Source organism: Salmo trutta, chromosome 6 (genome assembly GCF_901001165.1).
Source record: "Salmo trutta chromosome 6, fSalTru1.1, whole genome shotgun sequence".
NCBI classification, from domain to species: Eukaryota; Metazoa; Chordata; class Actinopteri; order Salmoniformes; family Salmonidae; genus Salmo; species Salmo trutta.
Window position 1 is genome coordinate 18,889,928 of NC_042962.1, and position 21,300 is coordinate 18,911,227.

The window sequence follows — 21,300 nt, forward strand, 5'->3', positions numbered from 1 at the left end:
TAATCATCTTATCCTGTCTGGTCCCATCCTAACAGGCCAGGCCTGCAGTAATCCACCTCCATTACTCCTACAGGCTTCTCCGCTGCCAAGGGCCAGTAATATCCCAGTGATATTTTTGGCAGCCCGGTGGCCGTCCGTCATCTGTAGACCAACCTAAACACACGGTGAGCTCAATGCCAGTAAAGTAAAAGTAAAATGGGATGCATAAAACAGAGCTCAACACCTAGAAATGATTGGTCAGCTGTCTGGTTTGCCAGCTGAATTGTTTTATTTAACCCAGTAAGTTGACTGAGAACATTCTCATTTACAGCAACAACCTGGGGAATAGTTACAGGGGAGAGGATGATTAGTTAGCCAGGGACAAGTAGGTAGCCATGGTGGTATGACAGCAAGATTGGGAATTTAGCCAGGACACTAGGGTTAACACCCCTACAATAAGTGCCATGGGATCTTTAGTGACCACAGAGAGTCAGGACACCCATTCAACATCATATCTGAAAGACAGCACCCTTTACAGGGCAATGTCCCCAATCACTCCCCTGGGATATATATATATATTTTTTTTTTTAGATCACAGGAAAGAGTGCCTCCTACTGGCCCTCAAACATTACTTCCAGCAGCATCTAGTCTCCCATCCAGGGATTGACCAGGACCAACCCTGCTTGGCAAACCAGCAGTTGGATACAGCGTGGTATGCGGCTGATTTAACAGGCTGCTTAGAGATGTTGATAGGAGTGATTATGGGAGGATGCAGAGGTCTAGATGTGTTGTAGGCAAAAGCATCATGAAGCAGGGGGAAAGTGAGCAAAGAAGAAGCTTCTGAATAGAAATGATTCAGCCTGTTCAGTCGATTAGTACAACACAGCATCTAACCAGGAAGCAGAAGAGCCCACTCAGTTCATGGCAGATCCAAACAAGATGTTGGCAGGGTTTCATCAAAACAAACAAGTACATGTAATATTCCTTACTATGGAAACATAACTCTAAGGAAGATATCAAATTAAGCTGCCAAATTGGCCCCTTCCATTTAGCTCAAACCTTATCAAAGACAGGCAGTGACACTAGCTCAAAGTGTGAGAGAGAGCTGAGAGTGGCTTAGCTGAGTGTCAGCCACTAACTGTGGAGCTGTCAGGCCCTTGACACAGAGCACGAACGCACTCCTGTAAACTCCCAAAAGGCCACTTCCATCTTTCTATTACACTAATAGAAAAAAGGGTTCCAAAAGGGTTCTTTGGCTGTCCCCATTGGAGAACCCTTTTTGGTTCCAAGTAGAACCCTTTTTGGTTACAGGTAGAGAACCCTTTTGGGTTCCATGTAGAACCCTCTGTGGAAAGGGTTCGACATGGAACCCAAAAGGGTTCTACCTGGAATCAAAAAGGGTTCTACATGGAACCAAAAAGGGTTCTTCAAAGGGTTCTCCTATGGGGAAAGCCAAAGAACCATTTTAGGTTCTAGATAGCACCTTTTTTTCTAAGAGTATAGCATTCGTGATCTCACTTCTGACACCAACGCCTTGTGACTCAGACGCAACTTCCAAAGATGTGTGATGCTGATATGGACACTCAGGTAAACTGTATCTGTCATGTAGAGAGTGTGACTTCCACATTTAATGATGTTACAGTGAGGGAAAAAAGTATTTTATCCCCTGCTGATTTTGTACATTTGCCCACTGACAAAGAAATGATCAGTCTATAATTTTAATGGTAGGTTTATTTGAACAGTGAGAGACAGAATAACAACAAATAAATCCAGAAAAACGCATATCAAAAATGTTATAAATTGATTTGCATTTTAATGAGGGAAATAAGTATTTGACCCCTCTGCAAAACATGACTTAGTACTTGGTGGCAAAACCCTTGTTGGCAATCACAGAGGTCAGACGTTTCTTGTAGTTGGCCACCAGGTTTGCACACATCTCAGGAGGGATTTTGTCCCACTCCTCTTTGCAGATCTTCTCCAAGTCATTAACGTTTCGAGGCTGACGTTTGGCAACTCGAACCTTCAGCTCCCTCCGCAGATTTTCTATGGGATTAAGGTCTGGAGACTGGCTAGGCCACTCCAGGACCTTAATGTGCTTCTTCTTGAGCCACTCCTTTGTTGCCTTGGCCGTGTGTTTTCGGTCATTGTCATGCTGGGATACCCATCCACTACCCATTTTCAATGCCCTGGCTGAGGGAAGGAGGTTCTCACCCAAGATATGACGGTACATGGCCCCGTCCATCGTCCCTTTGATGCAGTGAAGTTGTCCTGTCCCCTTAGCAGAAAAACACCCCCAAAGCATAATGTTTCCACCTCCATGTTTGACGGTGGGGATGGTGTTCTTGGGGTCATAGGCAGCATTCCTCCTCCTCCTCCAAACACGGTGAGTTGAGTTGATGCCAAAGAGCTCCATTTTGGTCTCATCTGACCACAACACTTTCACCCAGTTGTCCTCTGAATCATTCAGATGTTCATTGGCAAACTTCAGACGGGCATGTATATGTGCTTTCTTGAGCAGGGGGACCTTGCGGGCGCTGCAGGATTTCAGTCCTTCACGGCGTAGTGTGTTACCAATTGTTTTCTTGGTGACTATTGTTCTAGCTGCCTTGAGATCATTGACAAGATCCTCCCGTGTAATTCTGGGCTGATTCCTCACCGTTCTCATGATCATTGCAACTCCACGAGGTGAGATCTTGCATGGAACCCCAGGCCGAGGGAGATTGACAGTTCTTTTGTGTTTCTTCCATTTGCGAATAATCGCACCAACTGTTGTCACCTTCTCACCAAGCTGCTTGGCGATGGTCTTGTAGCCCATTCCAGCCTTGTGTAGGTCTACAATCTTGTCCCTGATATCCTTGGAGAGCTCTTTGGTCTTGGCCATGGTGGAGAGTTTGGAATCTGATTGATTGATTGCTTCTGTGGACAGGTGTCTTTTATACAGGTAATAAACTGAGATTAGGAGCACTCCCTTTGAGAGTGTGCTCCAAATCTGAGCTTGTTACCTGTATAAAAGACACCTGGGAGCCAGAAATCTTTCTGATTGAGAGGGGGTCAAATACTTATTTCCCTCATTAAAATGCAAATCAATTTATAACATTTTTGACATGCGTTTTTCTGGATTTTTTTGTTGTTATTCTGTCTCTCACTGTTCAAATTATCCTACCATTAAAATTATAGACTGATCATTTCTTTGTCAGTGGGCAAACGTACAAAATCAGCAGGGGATCAAATACTTTTTTCCCTCACTGTACATTAGGAATCAAATATTGATGCTGGGTAAATTTAGTTAAATTCAAGCACTTTTTGACAGCACCCCTTTTGATTTGAACAAAACCTTCCATACATATTTGCTGATTCTAGAAGACCTCAGAAAGGGACTTTCTGGACCTGAATTCCAAAACATTCAAGAGATAAATGTGCTCCAAGTTGACCCATTTTGCATATCCCACCATACCATGAGACATCCATGTCTTCATCACTGGAAAAGGTGAACGGTTGAGATTGATATCATTTAAAAGATTACAAACAGGGTTGTCAAACTATCATATCATAAAAAATAAAATAAAAACTTTTTGGAAATGTTTTAATTGTTTACCCTTTCACATCAATTATCTAAAAAACTCAGATTTCTTTACCATATTCGCATATGTTGTAGCTTAAACCCTATTTTTGTGTTGTGCCCGCCATTGGTTGTTCTCGCCATCGGTTGAGGCACAACACCCTCTTCAATACAGGGTGGTTGTTGTGTTTTGGCTGTTAAATCTACTAAAATGGGAATACAATTTTAATTTCAACTTCCAAATGGTAGCACATCTGAGAATGTTGACTTGAGTGGGAATATCTGTTGTTTTAAATTATACTGTCAATCTTCCATTGGAAACCTATTAAAATCATAGAAATATAGATAATAGAATAGATATGACCCTTTAAGTTGACATTCAACGGTGGGTGGACCTGCGGCCATCTTTGTGGTAGTAATTAGAAGTAAAAATATCAATTCAATTTACATTTCAATTGTGTACCAGCTAAATTACAGTGGTCTGAAGGGATAGGTCCCTTCTATCAATTATATTTCTATGATTGAAATGACACCCACCCTGTTTTAGGAGCATGTTCTGTCACAACCGATGGTGAGCACAACACAAATATCCACTGTTTGTATGCTTTAAAATGATATCAAACTCAACCATTTTATATTTTCCAGTGATGAGGACATGGATGTCTCATGGTATGGTGGGGTATGCAAAATGGGTCAACTTAGAGCACATTTATCTCCTGCATGTTTTGGAATTCAGGTCTTAAAAATTACTTTCTGACCACTTCTTCCATGGGCAAAAATTATGGAAAGTTTTGTTTAATCAAAAGGGATGATGTCCAAAAGTGATGGAATTCAAATGAATTTACCCTGCTCACATACGGCGGTGACATTTTACAATTTTACAATCAAACTAAGAGCCAAACTTCAGTTGTACGTCTATTGTCGTCTAACAATGGATTGAACTTCCTTTAAAACGCTGGGGCTATGATTAAAGTAAAATGTCAAATCTGTGGTGTATTAACATTACATTTGCCACAATGGCACGTCAACAAAGGGGTTTTCAGTGAATGGTCTCGAGCATCCAATTGTAGTTGGTTTCTCGATCTGTTTTAGATTAGACGTTTGAAATGTATTATTCCAACCCAACATGGCTGCATGGTAACTTTCACACTGCACTGTTTTCACTGTTGCCAAAGGCTATCCCCATCCATTGTGGTTCTCTACCATTACACACATTTCATAAGGCTCCACACATCAAACAGCGGACATGCTACATCATAAACACCTACTGGTTGTAATCTTTCAAACCGTCTGTCGAGAGGGATGAACATTTTTCGAAGAGCATTGTGTGTACATTACAATGAGATACTGTTTTGGAAATATGTCAACGAGCCTGTTCATGTATCATACGTATATATAATTGCATTGTTTTTCTTTTCAGCCAATTATGTCTTAGAAATCATTTTTATCCCTTATACCTATGAGAACTAATAACTTTTTTTATACCATTAACCCAATGAGTCCCACCGTAACGCTGATGCATGTTGAACTTCTAACCACTTTTAAACATAGTGTGTTTGAGCTACAGACTTTTGGGTTGTACCATTGGATTCGTACATTGAGTATACAAAACATTAAGAACACCTGTTATTTCCATGACATAGACTGACCAGGTGAATTCAGGTGAAGCTATGATCCCTTAATGATATCACTTGTTAAATCCACTTCAATCAGTTTAGATGAAGGGTAGGAGACAAGTTAAAGAAGGATTTTTAAGAATTGAGACAAATGAGACATGGATTGTGTATGTATTCAGGCTCTTAAATATTTAGCCTTAAATATTAACATTACATTTGCCAGATATTTAGCCAGATATTTAGATATTTAGCCTTAAATATTTAAGAGCCTGAATGGGGCATGGTAGTAGGTGCCAGGCACACCGGTTTGTGTCAAGAACTGCAAAGCTGCTGGGTTTTTCATGCTCAACAGTTTTCCATGTGTATCAAGAATGGCCCACCACCCAAAGGACATCCAGCCAACTTGACACAACTGTGGGAAGAATTGGAGTCAACATGGTCTAGCATCCCTGTAGGATCCATGCCCTGACGAATTGAGACTGTTCTGATTGCAAAGGGGTGGTGCAACTCAATATTAGGAGAGTGTTCCTAATGTTTGGTATACTAAGTGTACATTTCTTCTGCATCCGTAGATACCGACCATTAGTCTATGTGATTAACGGGAGCTAGAGTGGTATTTGTGAGACAATGGCGGATCCTGAAGGGGCCCGGGGCCAGGTCATTTTACAAAAACATCTGTAGAGTCTGAATGGTTTGAGCTACAAACTATTACACGCTATCTATGAAAAGCTGAGACTCCCACGAACATGCACATGTTGCTCTATGTTCACAAGCTACACACGAGTCGTCAGAAGGTCAGTGGTTATTCTGTATAGAAGATCACAGGAAATCCCAGGATGTAGTGTCTATAATACTGTAATAAACTCACATAGTTGCTGTCACAAACTCAAAACTCCACACAATAACACCACTGAGAATATCCCAATTGACTGTAGAAAGGCGATACTTACACAGGAAGCTGGACCAGATGTGTTCATTTAGAACCAGCAAATAGCCACCAGTGGCATTAATACTGTATTCCTGGTCAAGAACATTTTTCAATACTTAGCAATCCTTTAGGAAAGCATGTAATATTATGGCTGATATTAAGGGTCAGGTGTGGGACAGTTGTGTGTGTATGTGTGTGTGTGTGTGTGTGTGTGTGTGTGTGTGTGTGTGTGTGTGTGTGTGTGTGTGTGTGTGTGTGTGTGTGTGTGTGTGTGTGTGTGTGTGTGTGTGTGTGTAAGATTTAGGGCAGTGGTGGGCAACTCCAGTCCTCGAGGGCCTGATTGCTGTCACTCTTTCTCCATCCCTAGCAAATACAGCTGATTAATCAAATTGCATTCTAAACTGAAGATCATGACTAGGTGATTATTGGAGTCAACTGGGGCAAAACTGTGACACCAATCAGGCCCTCGAGGATTGGAAGTGCCCACACCTGATTTAGGGCATAAGGACAAAAGAGGTTGTGTAGGCATACTCCAACATCAGCAAAACAAATTGTGTGATTTAGCCCCCCCCCCTTTTCACTTCTCTTCCATTCACCACCGTGTTTGAATTAAGGTTGAGATGAATGGAATGCAAAAGTGTGAAGGTATGTATCTGAATCTCTGGATGCCAGTGCAAGAGGACTGGCAAGCGAACGGTTGCTAAATGTATTATTGCTAAATACTGCACAATTTAAACACTTGCCTTCCTATCCCCCCTTCTCCAAAATGTGTAAATATTGGACTATAAATTGTGCCTTCTAGTGTTATACTTACAGATGTAGGACCTTAATTTGAGCCAGTTTGCTGCAGCAGGAAAATAATCCTGTAATAATCCATCCATACGACTAATAAAACTTTAAACTTGGTGTGCGTTCGGCGTGAGCCCCACATGTTTCTCGGCGAGGCACAGGCTGCCAAGCCGTGGGAGTGAGCTGCTTTGCTCGTTTAAAGGGCCCCTAGGTAGGGTCCCGGCTTTCCTGGGGCCAACGATGCTCGAGTTGCAACTTGGTTCCCGTCGTGCCTGTCATAACTTCTAATTGTTTTGCCTGACTCCGCTGCTCCTTGCCAATCCTGTTGCCTGAAAGTAGAGCTCTTTATTGGCCATCACATATCACTGATAGGGAGTAAATCACATTATTCCAAATGGACTCTGATTCCTATGGATGTGAATCTATGATCCTTTACTGCTTTTCTTATTAGGGACAGAAATCTGATTTGTGAACCCATACTGTCAGAGCAACAGAAGGATGAAGGGAAACCAAGTAGGTACATGTTGTAGTTAAGTCCATTGAAACAGCTCTCCTTCAGTTTACAAAGTTGATTGGCATTGATTTGCTTTGTCATGGAAGCCAACTAGTGGACGACTCGTTTAGGTGAGCTCAAATGACAGAGAAAACATAAATTTGACTAGATCTATTGCCTAAGCCTAAGCATAACTGATGTAAGAGCCCTATTCAACCAAACCAAGCTCCTGGCTCTGATTAAATATGGCCCAATGTTTTAAGGATAATTTGTTGACAAAAAACTACTCAATGTAATGTGACTCAAAATGACACAAAATGTAAGTTGTTGACATTTAGTTGTTGAAAACATATTCCTGACATTAAAACATTGTAATTCTACTAGCTGAATCAGGACACTGTTACTGAATACTGTCCAATATACCCCAGCAAACTGACCACATGTTTATCCCTTTACTTTGCCAAGGCTAAATTGAGCTATGTGTTAATACTATGTTACCTAGCTACCCGCTCAATGCAGTCTGTTTGATCTGGTGTAATCTAGTGGAAAGCACTTACCCTTTAAATACGGCCTAGCAAAAAATCTAAATTGTGCTATCGTGCCACAGTTACCTTCACATGCCACATCCCCTTTTAAAGCTGCCCTAGGAATGAATACAGGTCTAAACCAGCCTGGAGAGAATTCCTTGAGTGCAAGCCCCAAGACATATTAGACTGTGGCGTGTAGAAAATGCGTATTAGGGTTAGTTGTGTGTTTAGGTGATAGTGTAGTTGTTATACTGATATAGACTGCTGGGGAAAGAAGTGCATGAGAAATAGTGCTGTGTTTGGTAACTAGATGGGTCTTTAGACTCAAATTCCCTCTGAAATAAAACTGATCTTGTAAAGAGCAAAGTTTTTTTTTTTTTTTAGTAAACAAACAAATAAAGAATCATGTTTTATGGCGGCCATCTTGAAAGTAAATAAAAACAAAGTACCCCAAGGGTGGTTGTGTAAAAATAAAAATGTCTGTCTCAACTGTAGTCAAAGCTTCCTGGGGTAGTGAGGAAGTTTTGGACACGGTCATTAATTGAACTCCAATTTGATGTATTAACATGTTCTTGTAAAAACATGGCCAACATGCTCTCCCTCTACAAATGTAGGTAGTTGGAGGTAAAATCCCTCGTTGTACAGATTTTCTGGGAGAATGTGGAGCGCCATGACTACATTTGAAGGATCAATGTGTTTTTTGGAACAGACACCCTGGCTTGACTAATTCTATTCATTAAAACAGTAGTCTCAGTACTAATACAGAATTACAAAATCAGTAGTATTGATGTTATTGTGTTACTTTTAATAATTATTTTATTTTATAAAATTGTATTTTTTACTTTAGTTTATTTGGTAAATATTTTGTTAAACTCTTCTTGAACTGCACTGTTTGTTAAGGGCTTGTAAGTAAGCATTTCACGGTAAGGTCTACACTCGTTGTATTCGGCGCATGTGACAAATACAGTTTGATTTGATAAAGATAAATATCAATATATTACAGACAAAATAAATAGCAAAACAAAACAGTACATTTGTCTGTTTTTGATTAGTTTGGCAGCAAAGGTATGCTAAGAGTTGAAATGACTCAGGATCTGCTACAGTAAATGCTACAGCTAACAACATAGCTACAGATGTTTAATGAGTGATAATCCCACTAAGAGTTGAAATGACTCAGGATCTGCTACAGTAAATGCTACAGCTAACAACATAGCTACAGATGTTTAATGAGGGATAATCCCACTAAGAGTTGAAATGACTCAGGATCTGCTACAGTAAATGCTACAGCTAACAACATAGCTACGGATGTTTAATGCATCAAGGAAACAAACTGTCAACCAGTCTCTAATTAGGCCTTATGATGTTTCTCAGAGTCTATGATATGCCCCAGAACACACCACTGGGACTCTACAATGCACATTGTGGAAGCTCTGTGTGTGTGCGTGTGTGTATCTGCGCCTGTGTGTGCGAGTGTGTGGAGAGAGGCAGAGACATCCCCTCAGGGGCTCCCAAAGAATAAGCCCAAGCCAGAATACAGTATTGGTCTTGGAATGCAACCTCAACAGAAAGAGCTAGTTGACTGACCAGCAGACAATGATGCAGACACTTGCATTCTTCAACCTCCCTAAACATTTTGCACTATTATTATTAAATTCAGTGTTGAACAAGCATCCGACCCAATTTCTATTCCAAACAATCGCTTCAGAGTTTTAAATTTGACGAAAAATCAACATAAGTTCAAATTCAAACCACGTTACAAAATACCCAATACCACAATGAATAAAAGCCTCACTGTTGGTTTGCCTTAACAGAGGACCCCAGAGGGCCACGGTTGACGTCTTGCATTGAGGCAGGATTCAAAGAGACATGGAGGGCGGAAGTGGGATGGCAGGCAGGGAGGCAGGCAGCTCGTTGTGTGGACGGTGCAGGTGACTCATCGGCTTCCTGAGGAAAAGAGACGAAGGCATTTGGATGAAGGAGTTTAGGGAGGGGTGGACCTGGGGTCCCCTGGTGACGACCTCTCCATTGAGCTCTGTTTCCTCAGGAAGCCCTCTTGTCTCCTGCGTCCCCCTCTCCAAGGACAGATTACGTCTGTTTGTATTACCTTCCTGCTGGATGGCTCGAGGTAGTGGAGATCGCTGCTATTGTGGTGTTGTATTGTATTACAGAGATTTCTCTGAATGAGGGGAGAAACTAGAAGTTGTGGTAGTAGAACCCGAGTCATTGGGGCAAAAGGTTTTTGTGTCAATTGGCGGTGTCTGGGTTGTCTACATCAATGGTTTGCTTAGTTGATAAAATGCATCAGGCCATGACACACCGACTGACTTTGCGGAATTCTCAAAACAGTTATGCCACCTATTTGATGACTGAAAAACGCATAAGAGTGTGTTAGCACAGAACATGCCACATCGCAGGGGGACTAAGCGAGGGCTGGCTATGAAATGACGCCTATCTTCGAGGAGCAATTTACCATCTTTATAATTAACGGACGACATCTGGTTCAGGTTGACGCGAATGCCAACCCTGTTACACCGCCTGAACCGGGTATGAATCAGCCCAATTGAACTAAGAGACCAGGCCGAAGCAAAGCGAACAGCATCTGATGAACTGTCAAAGTGAGCAAACCATGAGGAGATCTGGAGTTGTATTGGCTGTAGTAAATCACGCCCTCTGCACCTCTAAGCCCTGGTGGTGTGGTGATGGGGTATATACATGCCCTGGAGCCACTTGTTAACAGCTCACACAGGACTGAATCAAAACTTGAGCAATGTGCGTGTTTTAGTACAAATCTCCAATTGACATAAATGAATGACTGGCACAAAAGTTGGACCTACTGTTTGTGCATGCACGCATGTCAAGATGGGATTTGTCCGCCCGACAATTGAACCTGCTATAGTGATGTTTACTGCTTTTCTCACAGTTTTGATTTAACTGTGGGAATAAGATCTACTGCGTGAATGCTGGAATGCGGGTATGATTGGATCGAGCCCTCTTGAAACTTACTCAACATTACCTAACTAGTTAGCTGCTTGGCCCTTAAGCTTTGCCTCAACAGGTGTCGCGGAGGATGACGAACAGATGGTCACTTGAGCTTTATTAGAAAAGCTGTGCAAAATCAGAGAACATTTCGGGTTGATAAAGGACTTGAGGGAAAGAGCTAATTGATAGAGATGCATGTCCATGTTTTCCAGGGAGTGGTGATGGGACTGAAGCCTAAAGCTGGAGCCGCGATGGAGGGAAACAGCTGGAGGAGGAGAAGAAAATTGAGGGGGAAAAAATTCTCAATCTCTCCACTGCACTGCAGCCAGCTGCTAAAGGACAAGAGAAGTCTGTACTTTTGAACCCTGACCTCCATCACCTCCGGGGGTCCCTCTCTGTTGTCCATCACCGCCAGATTATCTTTTTCTAGCACAGTTTATTGTGTCGGTCCAATTGGGTGCCTCAGCTGCTTCATCCTTGTAAAAACCAGGGAACCACACAACCGTACCGTCATTCAAATGGTCATTCAATTTCCTTGGAGATGAAGTGGAATGAGCGCCATGTCTTCACTTCACTAGGTGTCATAAAATGGTCTCCATGTTTTGTGGTGAGTAAATATAGAGTAAGAATCTGTCTTTGTGACGTACCGGCGTCATATTATTGAGTCAAGATTTTGAGGCTGCGATTCCCCCCCCCCCCCCACTGCCACCAATTATTTGGGGGGACTACTTTAGACTCAAGAGAACCTCCTTAAACAAGAGAGACATGACTGACAAGCACGTGTTGCGTGTTCTTACATGTAGGGAATGATGTATTTACAGTACGTGTGTCATGGACAAGGAAAGAAGGAGTCCAACAGCAGTCTATCACAGTGCCATCCGTTTTGTCACCAAAGCCCCATATACCCACCTCCACTGCAAACTGTACGCTCTCGTTGGCTGGCCCTTGCTTCATACTCGCCGCCAAACCCACTGGCTCCAGGTCATCTACAAGTCTCTGCTAGGTAAAGCCCCACCTTATCTCAGCTCATTGGTCACCATAGCAGCACCCACCCGTAGCACGCGCTCCAGCAGATATATCTCACTGGTCACCATAGCAGCACCCACCCGTAGCACGCGCTCCAGCAGATATATCTCACTGGTCACCCCCAAAGCCAATTCTTCCTTTGGCCGCCTCTCCTTCCAGTTCTCTGCTGCCAATGACTGGAACGAACTGCAAAAATCACTGAAGCTGGAGACTCATATCTCCCTCACTAGCTTTAAGCATCAGCTGTCAGAGCAGCTCACAGATCACTGTACCTGTACATAGCCCATCTGTAAATAGCACATCCAACTACCTCATCCCCATACGGTATTTATTTATGTATCTTGCTCATTTGCACCCCAGTATCTCTACTTGCACATTCATCTTCTGCACATCTACCATTCCAGTGTTTAATTGCTATATTGTAATTACTTCGCCACCACTATTTATTGCCTTACATCCCTTACCCTACCTCATTTGCACACACTGTATATAGACTTTTTCTACTGTATTATTGACTGTATGTTTGTTTATTCCACATGTAACTCTGTGTTGTTGTATGTGTCGAACTGCTTTGCTTTATCTTGGCCAGGTCACAGTTGTAAATGAGAACTTGTACTCAACTAGCCTACCTGGTTAAATAAATGTGAAATCAAAATAAATAAATAAAAACATGGAGCCTGTCACCTTGGGTGTGAGGTGTAGGCCTAACTCATCCCTCAACCGGACACATCGACTGTCATTCTACCCTGAGAATAAGTGCAGAATCCAAGATGGAGATATAAGCAAAGGCCTATCTTGTATTTTTGTGTACAAGTAAATCCTTTAAATTGTTACTACTGGCACTAAAGTAGGATTCAGATAGCCTTGGTTACAAGCACATACAATATCAAGTATGGATTTGGTCCATTAAGATATAGGTGTCATGTACATCAACCTTATGGGTTCAGCACTCAATCAAATACACTTTTTGTTAGCTTAGTTAAGTTGTTATCATTCCTTTTTTTGTGTGTGTTTAATGGCAAGTACTATATAGCTTACATACAGTAAGGGGTCAAATATGACTGTGCTTCCAGACTGCTTTTGTCAAGTTAAAGCAAACAGGCTGACAAATATATGAGGTCAGCCAAGTCTTCCACATTGGCGTTAACATTTGAGTGATTTAGCAGATGCTCTTATGCAGAGCGCCTGACAGGCTGCCTCCCCATTCTAACATTGTGATGCCTCAACATGCAAGGCGTAGAGTCAAGAAGCATGACATTACCTCCTCCAGCTCATTCACTTTAACTGGGATGAATCCTAATCATATACTGCATCAAGGCTCTGTATTCAGCCGACCTGAAACACCAACCTGATCAATTCATTGACTTCATACCAGCAGACTTTTGTTGCATTTGATTTTGCTTGGCCTGTCTGGCATGCCGTGGGACTATTCCATTGGTCGTGCTGTGCCAGGCAAGCTACATCAAGGGCATCTGAAGTTTTTATTGATGATGACCTATGAAGCTTTCAGTTGTTGTTGGTTTAAAGTGTGAGTCGTGTGACCACAAATACTACAGTATAGCAACAGATATAACACACACGCGGTCGAGTTCTGTCCAGACCTACAGTGGGGGAAAAAAGTATTTGATCCCCTGCTGATTTTGTACGTTTGCCCACTGATAAAGAAATGATCAGTCTATAATTTTAATGGTAGGTTTATTTGAACAGTGAGAGACTGAATAACAACAAAAAAATCCAGAAAAACGCATGTCAAAAATGTTATAAAATGATTTGCATTTTAATGAGGGAAATAAGTATTTGACCCCTCTGCCAAACATGACTTAGTACTTGGTGGCAAAATCCTTGTTGGCAATCACAGAGGTCAGACGTTTCTTGTAGTTGGCCACCAGGTTTGCACACATCTCAGGAGGGATTTTGTCCCACTCCTCTTTGCAGATCTTCTCCAAGTCATTAACGTTTCGAGGCTGACGTTTGGCAACTCGAACCTTCAGCTCCCTCCGCAGATTTTCTATGGGATTAAGGTCTGGAGACTGGCTAGGCCACTCCAGGACCTTAATGTGCTTCTTCTTGAGCCACTCCTTTGTTGCCTTGGCCGTGTGTTTTGGGTCATTGTCATGCTGGAATACCCATCCACGACCCATTTTCAATGCCCTGGCTGAGGGAAGGAGGTTCTCACCCAAGATTTGACAGTACATGGCCCCGTCAAATGATGCGGTGAAGTTGTCCTGTCCCCTTAGCAGAAAAACACCCCCAAAGCATAATGTTTCCACCTCCATGTTTGACGGTGGAGATGGTGTTCTTGGGGTCATAGGCAGCATTCCTCCTCCTCCAAACACGGCGAGTTGAGTTGATGCCAAAGAGCTCCATTTTGGTCTCATCTGACCCCAACACTTTCACCAGTTGTCCTCTGAATCATTCAGATGTTCATTGGCAAACTTTAGACGGGCATGTATATGTATTCTTGAGCAGGGGGACCTTGCGGGCGCTGCAGGATTTCAGTCCTTCACGGCGTAGTGTGTTACCAATTGTTTTCTTGGTGACTATGGTCCCAGCTGCCTTGAGATCATTGACAAGATCCTCCCGTGTAGTTCTGGGCTGATTCCTCACCATTCTCATGATCATTGCAACTCCACGAGGTGAGATCTTGCATGGAGCCCCAGGCCGAGGGAGATTGACAGTTCATTTGTGTTTCTTCCAATCGCACCAACTGTTGTCACCTTCTCACCAAGCTGCTTGGCGATGGTCTTGTAGCCCATTCCAGCCTTGTGTAGGTCTACAATCTTGTCCCTGACATCCTTGGAGAGCTCTTTGGTCTTGGCCATGGTGGAGAGTTTGGAATCTGATTTATTGATTGGTTCTGTGGACAGGTGTCTTTTTTTACAGGTAACAAGCTGCGGTTAGGAGCACTCCCTTTAAGAGTGTGCTCCTAATCTCAGCTCGTTACCTGTATAAAAGACCCCTGGGAGCCAGACATCTTTCTGATTGAGAGGGGGTCAAATACTTATTTCCCTCATTAAAATGCAAAGCAATTTATAACGTTTTGTTTTCTGGATATTTTTGTTGTTATTCTGTCTCTCACTGTTCAAATAAACCTACCATTAAAATTATAGACTGATCCTTTCTTTATCAGTGGGCAAACGTACAAAATCAGCAGGGGATCAAATACTTTTTTCCCCCACTGTACAGAATACCAGGTGGAGTGACTAAAATAAAGAGTATTTCTCGCCAGATAACAGCTGGGTTATTCAACACTGAAATAAGTCTGGCCAATGGGGGGGGGGGGGGGGGGGGGGACAGGATAGGGTGTTTATACAATTCACATTTTTAGTCATTAAGCAGACACTCTTATCCAGATCGACTGACAGTAGTGAGTGTATACATTTCAACTTCTTTTTTTTTGTGTACTTTATTTAGTCTTCTCCGTACTGGTCCCCCGTGGGAATCTAATCCACAAGCCTGGCGCTGCCAGTGCCATGCTCTACCAACTGAGCTACACAGAGGGAATATAAGCTGGCACAACACCGCCAATACCTCACTATACGCCTCCTGGGAACAACCTTAGATTTAGGGTGTAGTGATGCAATGCCTTCTTCAGCACTGATAGCGATCAAAGGCACTGATAGTAGACAGAGGATTGGGCTTGTGTATGGGATTTTAGGATGAGCTTTCGCAGGCTAATGAGTGAGTGAGAGTGAGTGACCACGTTTACATGTGCACAGTATTCCGAATAGTAGCTCATATCCTGCTTAAGGTCTTATTCAGGAACATGCTGTTTACATGAACCTTTGACATCCCGCTCATCACGAGGATCCCTGTATCCATGAATAAACAGAATATTCCTCATTTAAGTTCATATTGGTTAAATGGAATAGTAACTGAAATATGGACACTGACTGTAGGCCTATAACCTCTCATATAAGCTACTTAATGTTAACTCCTGCAGAATTATGCATTTCATTCAGTAAAATGATACAACAAATGTTAATTGTCTCAGGAACAGGAGTGGAAATATGATTTCTTTCTTTCAGCATCTCTTGAGAAAATGTGAATGTGCATGTAATGTGTTATCTTTGACACTGTTATGCAAGCAGACAGTATTTCAACCACCTAAAATATGCACCAAAGACAAACTGAACTCTTATCAGAAACCTATTTCATCATTTTTCTCAGCTTTTCATTTCCTTAAAACCGGTCAAACTGATGACATTTGGACATTTTGCACAGACGTTTTCCACTGTTTTGGAGTTTGCGTTTTCTCCCAGGTCCCTAAACGAAACAGACAACTTTACCAGTGTTAACTATTACTAATGCATTCATTCTATTAATGTAAGACATTATTCTCGTGAGCACTACTTTATTTAGTCTTCTGGGGCAACAAGTTATGACAGAAGAGAAGCTGCATGTATCTAACTATAGTTGACAAACAAATGGCCTACCAAATGTCAGAAATTATAATATGTCCTACCAAATGCCAGAAATTATAAGCAGAAGCTGTCTAAATTAGGGGTGAAAGTAGCCAGTAGGCTATACGGTCCAGGACGGAGTAACAGCAAAATAAATTATTATGGAATTATTATGATGGATCAACCTGTGCAGTTAGCCTACTTCTTGAAGTTATTTAGTTGACAATCAGATGAAAACATCACACAACACCCATGATATGCGAACCGGAGCCTGCGCAGACCGCGAAAAACAACGTTAAACAGGATATTTACATGCCACAGTATCCCGTCTAAGATCAGCATATCCCAGGCATCTTAACCGGGTTTCTCAAAACCGGGATACAAGCTTTTTCAGGTTATTGTAAACAGGATATGATGTTTATATGCGTCAACTCAAAAACAGAATACTTGAGTATCCCTAATAACAACGGGATATTGGTATGCATGTAAACGTGGTCAGTGTTGAACTTGTGGCCTGCCTACACTCAAGGGGGAGAGTGTCTGAGCAGACAGGCAGAGGCTGTGCTGTATTGTTTCATCTCACTCTATTTTTCTTGTCTTCCTTCCCTTCCTCCTCCCTCTCTTCTCCTGACTGGTGCTATCACCGCCTATCACATGTTCATTCAATATGCCATTGTTCCTACAACAGTTCATTTTTTTCTTTCTTTCTTGTTTTTTTTACTAACGTTTTTGGGGGTCGATGGATAAGAGCTGTCTTATATTGGACTGCAGGCTTACAGTGTACAATAAAAGTCCATGTTCAAACTGAGACGGTAAAGATGGAACCGTCCATAAAGGAACACGGCACTGCGGGTTCACCCCCAAAAAATGTCTGCTGTATTTTAAGGACATATGTGTTTTTGTTTCAATGTCCAATGAAAGTGTTCGAAAGACTAACAGTGTGTGTGTGTGTGTGTGTTTGTGTGTGTGTGTGTGTGTGTGTGTGTGTGTGTGTGTGTGTGTGTGTGTGTGTGTGTGTGTGTACACGCATGTCATAGCTCTGTGTAACAATGACAAACCACTGCCCTATCATTTCCCATCCCAGTCTCCTCCTCTGACACAAAGATGGTGTCACGTCCTGACCAGTTTAGGGATTATTTGCTATTGTAGTTTGGTCAGGACGTGGCAGAGGGCATTTTGTTTATGTGTTTCGGGGTGGTGATTTATGTAGTAGGGTGTTTGATTTATTATTTCCGGGTTTTGGTCTATGTTCTATGTTTTGTATTTCTATGTTCTTTCTGGTTTGTTGTATTTCTATGTTTAGGTTATGGGGGGTTGGACTCTCAATTGGAGGCAGGTGCTTTCTCGTTGCCTCTGATTGAGAGTCCTATATATGGGTAATTGTTTGGTGTAGTGTTGTGGGAGATTGTTTCTTGTTTTGCCTGTGTGAGCATGACAAGACTGTTTTGTTGTTTGTGCTTTCTTCGTTTTGTTGTTCTCTTTATTTAAAATAAATATCAAGATGAGCATCCACATTCCTGCTGCGTTTTGGTCCTCTATTCCCGACGACAACCGTTACAGATGGTCAAACAGTCAGAAATCATTCTGTCACCGAGTGCTGTAAATCCTAGGTGTAGGCCGAGGCCATCCATAAACCCTGATAATTTAAGCATTTAACCTTTCACTCTTTAAAGTGGCTTGTTTGCTTTAGGGATTACCGGGTAGCCCTTCCCTGCTGTCAAATGACCTATTGGAACAGTTTCTTAGTCATTTAGTCAATTTCTTACCTTGCATTGTTGTTTTGGTGGGTTCTGGGAACAGTGGGATGAGCAGGAGGTAGATGAGGTAGATGAAGGACAGGGCATTGTACCGGAACAGACACGCTGCAACACAATAAGGCAGCAAGTACCAAGTCAGATCATAAACCATCTGTGACATAACACCATGGATAAATCCCCCTTAACAAGTTAGCACCCTTAATTAGAAGGAACCAAAATAAAACAGAGTAGCAGCACTGACGTTTCAAATTAAAGGGCGAAGAAGTTCTGTGGCTCACTAACAGTTACGATGGCAGCTTTGGAGAGTGGTGTGAACGATGTCAATGGGAATGGAGGAGAGGGAAGGAATAGCTCTATAAACCTCAATGTTTTTTGGATAGACGACCGCGCTGCACTCGACATTCCAACAGTGTTTGACAACAGGCGTTTTGCCCTGGAGCAAACATGGCAGATCTCTGTCGGAGTGCCGAATTGGAGCCCGAACGACATTACTACCGCTGCCCATGCCAAAAACATCCAGATTGCATTAAGATAAACTGTGGCTGATGCCATTTCAGTCAAGCATTCAGCATGTCAGCCTGAGTACCAGTCCATCCATTACCTAGGAAAACATACATGAAGCTCAATCTGCAGCCGGAGCAATGTTTATGAAAAATGGCACTTATGGTACTTGTGTTAAACAGGCCTGTGAGTCAGCGCACCCGCATGATATTATTCAGCCGAAATGAAATACGTTAGCAGAACATTTCTTCAGGCTTTCGAACAAAGTGGTCCACTCCCATGAACAATCAGTCGTTTTCTAAGGAGTTCTATGAATTGTAAGTAAGCATTTCACTGTAAGGTCTACACTTGTTGTATTCGGCGCGTGTGACAAATACGATTTGATTTTATTTGATTTTGAATTATTGCATGCAACAGAGGTTGTTGCCCTGGCCTGCTTAAAGGTAAAATAAAGACTCCATCGCTCACTCACCAACCCAGAAGTAAACCATAGATTTAAAAATAGTCTATTTCTATGCACACAACAATAGACACACTCTGTATTTGTGTTCTTTTCTCTCTGTATTTCCCCTGATACAGCACAGTGACAGTGGTGTTTTTTTCCCTTTTTTTTAGTGGTCAGATTTGTCTGTTTTAAAGTATGATATTCATTTCTCCACATCTCTGATCTGCTTCATCTTGTTCTCGTCATTAACAAAGTACTTTGCCTCTCCTGAGGCCGTAGTGGAGGTGCAGCGATGGGACATGACTGTAACTACCAATTGGATATAACAAAATTGGTGAGAAAAAGGGGTAAAAAAAAGTTTTAATCGTACCACCATTTCCTGGTTGCTAAAATTGTAATAGTTTGCCAAATTTCAGTTTGTGACAAAGCAAACAAGTTTAGTGTAGAGAATCATTGTACCATCTAAAATGTTGTCTTTTCAGCTTTTTGAAGTTGGTGTACAAAACCAAAAGTAAAAGATAAAAACTAAACTTAAGAACGGGACGAATAAAAATAGCGCATATAGAACAGATCTACCACATCTTAGACTTGCTTTCAATGAGAATGACAGCTCTATAACTCACATTTCAATGTGGATTTTGTCAAGCCCCCCAAAAAGTTACATATTGTCGCTTTAAAGGTGCAATCTGTGATACACTGCTCAAAAAAATAAAGGGAACACTTAAACAACACAATGTAACTCCAAGTCAATCACACTTCTGTGAAATCAAACTGTCCACTTAGGAAGCAACACTGATTGACAATAAATTTCACATGCTGTTGTGCAAATGGAATAGACAACAGGTGGAAATTATAGGCAATTAGCAAGACACCCCCAATAAAGGAGTGGTTCTGCAGGTGGGGACCACAGACCACTTCTCAGTTCCTATGCTTCCTGGCTGATGTTTTGGTCACTTTTGAATGCTGGCGGTGCTTTCACTCTAGTGGTAGCATGAGACGGAGTCTACAACCCACACAAGTGGCTCAGGTAGCGCAGCTCATCCAGGATGGCACATCAATGCGAGCTGTGGCAAGAAGGTTTGCTGTGTCTGTCAGCGTAGTGTCCAGAGCATGGAGGCGCTACCAGGAGACAGGCCAGTACATCAGGAGACGTGGAGGAGGTCGTAGGAGGGCAACAACCCAGCAGCAGGACCGCTACCTTCGCCTTTGTGCAAGGAGGAGCAGGAGGAGCACTGCCAGAGCCCTGCAAAATGACCTCCAGCAGGCCACAAATGTGCATGTGTCTGCTCAAACGGTCAGAAACAGACTCCATGAGGGTGGTATGAGGGCCCGACGTCCACAGGTGGGGGTTGTGCTTACAGCCCAACACCGTGCAGGACGTTTGGCATTTGCCAGAGAACACCAAGATTGGCAAATTCGCCACTGGCACCCTGTGCTCTTCACAGATGAAAGCAAGTTCACACTGAGCACGTGACAGACGTGACAGAGTCTGGAGACGCCGTGGAGAATGTTCTGCTGCCTGCAACATCCTCCAGCATGACCGGTTTGGCGGTGGGTCAGTCATGGTGTGGGGTGGCATTTCTTTGGGGGGCCGCACAGCCCTCCATGTGCTCGCCAGAGGTAGCCTGACTGCCATTAGGTACCAAGATGAGATCCTCAGACCCCTTGTGAGACCATATGCTGGTGCGGTTGGCCCTGGGTTCCTTCTAATGCAAGACAATACTAGACCTCATGTGGCTGGAGTGTGTCAGCAGTTCCTGCAAGAGGAAGGCATTGATGCTATGGGCTGGCCCGCCCGTTCCCCAGACCTGAATCCAATTGAGCACATCTGGGACATCATGTCTCGCTCCATCCACCAACGCCACGTTGCACCACAGACTGTCCAGGAGTTGGCGGATGCTTTAGTCCAGGTCTGGGAGGAGATCCCTCAGGAGACCATCTGCCACCTCATCAGGAGCATGCCCAGGCGTTGTAGGGAGCTCATACAGGCACGTGGAGGCCACACACACTACTGAGCCTCATTTTGACTTGTTTTAAGGACATTACATCAAAGTTGGATCAGCCTGTAGTGTGGTTTTCCACTTTAATTTTGAGTGTGACTCCAAATCCAGACCTCCATGGGTTGATAAATTGGATTTCCATTGATTATTTTTGTGTGATTTTGTTGTCAGCACATTCAACTATGTAAAGAAAAGTATTTAATAAGATGATTTCTTTCATTCAGATCTAGGATGTGTTGTTTAAGTGTTCCCTTTATTTTTTTGAGCAGTATATTTAGCCTACCATCAAGTGGCAAGG

General features: G+C 42.6%; 1 protein-coding gene across 2 annotated transcripts in view; it reads right to left on the bottom strand.

Moving 5' to 3' along the window:
* Positions 1-21,300, bottom strand: part of LOC115195579 (piezo-type mechanosensitive ion channel component 2) — a 160,145-nt gene that overhangs the window by 109,455 nt on the left and 29,390 nt on the right. For both annotated transcript variants that reach the window (XM_029755585.1, XM_029755586.1), the window contains exon 2: positions 18,066-18,161. In XM_029755585.1, coding sequence (XP_029611445.1) covers positions 18,066-18,161 — 96 coding nt within the window. The remainder of the gene's footprint in view (positions 1-18,065; positions 18,162-21,300) is intronic.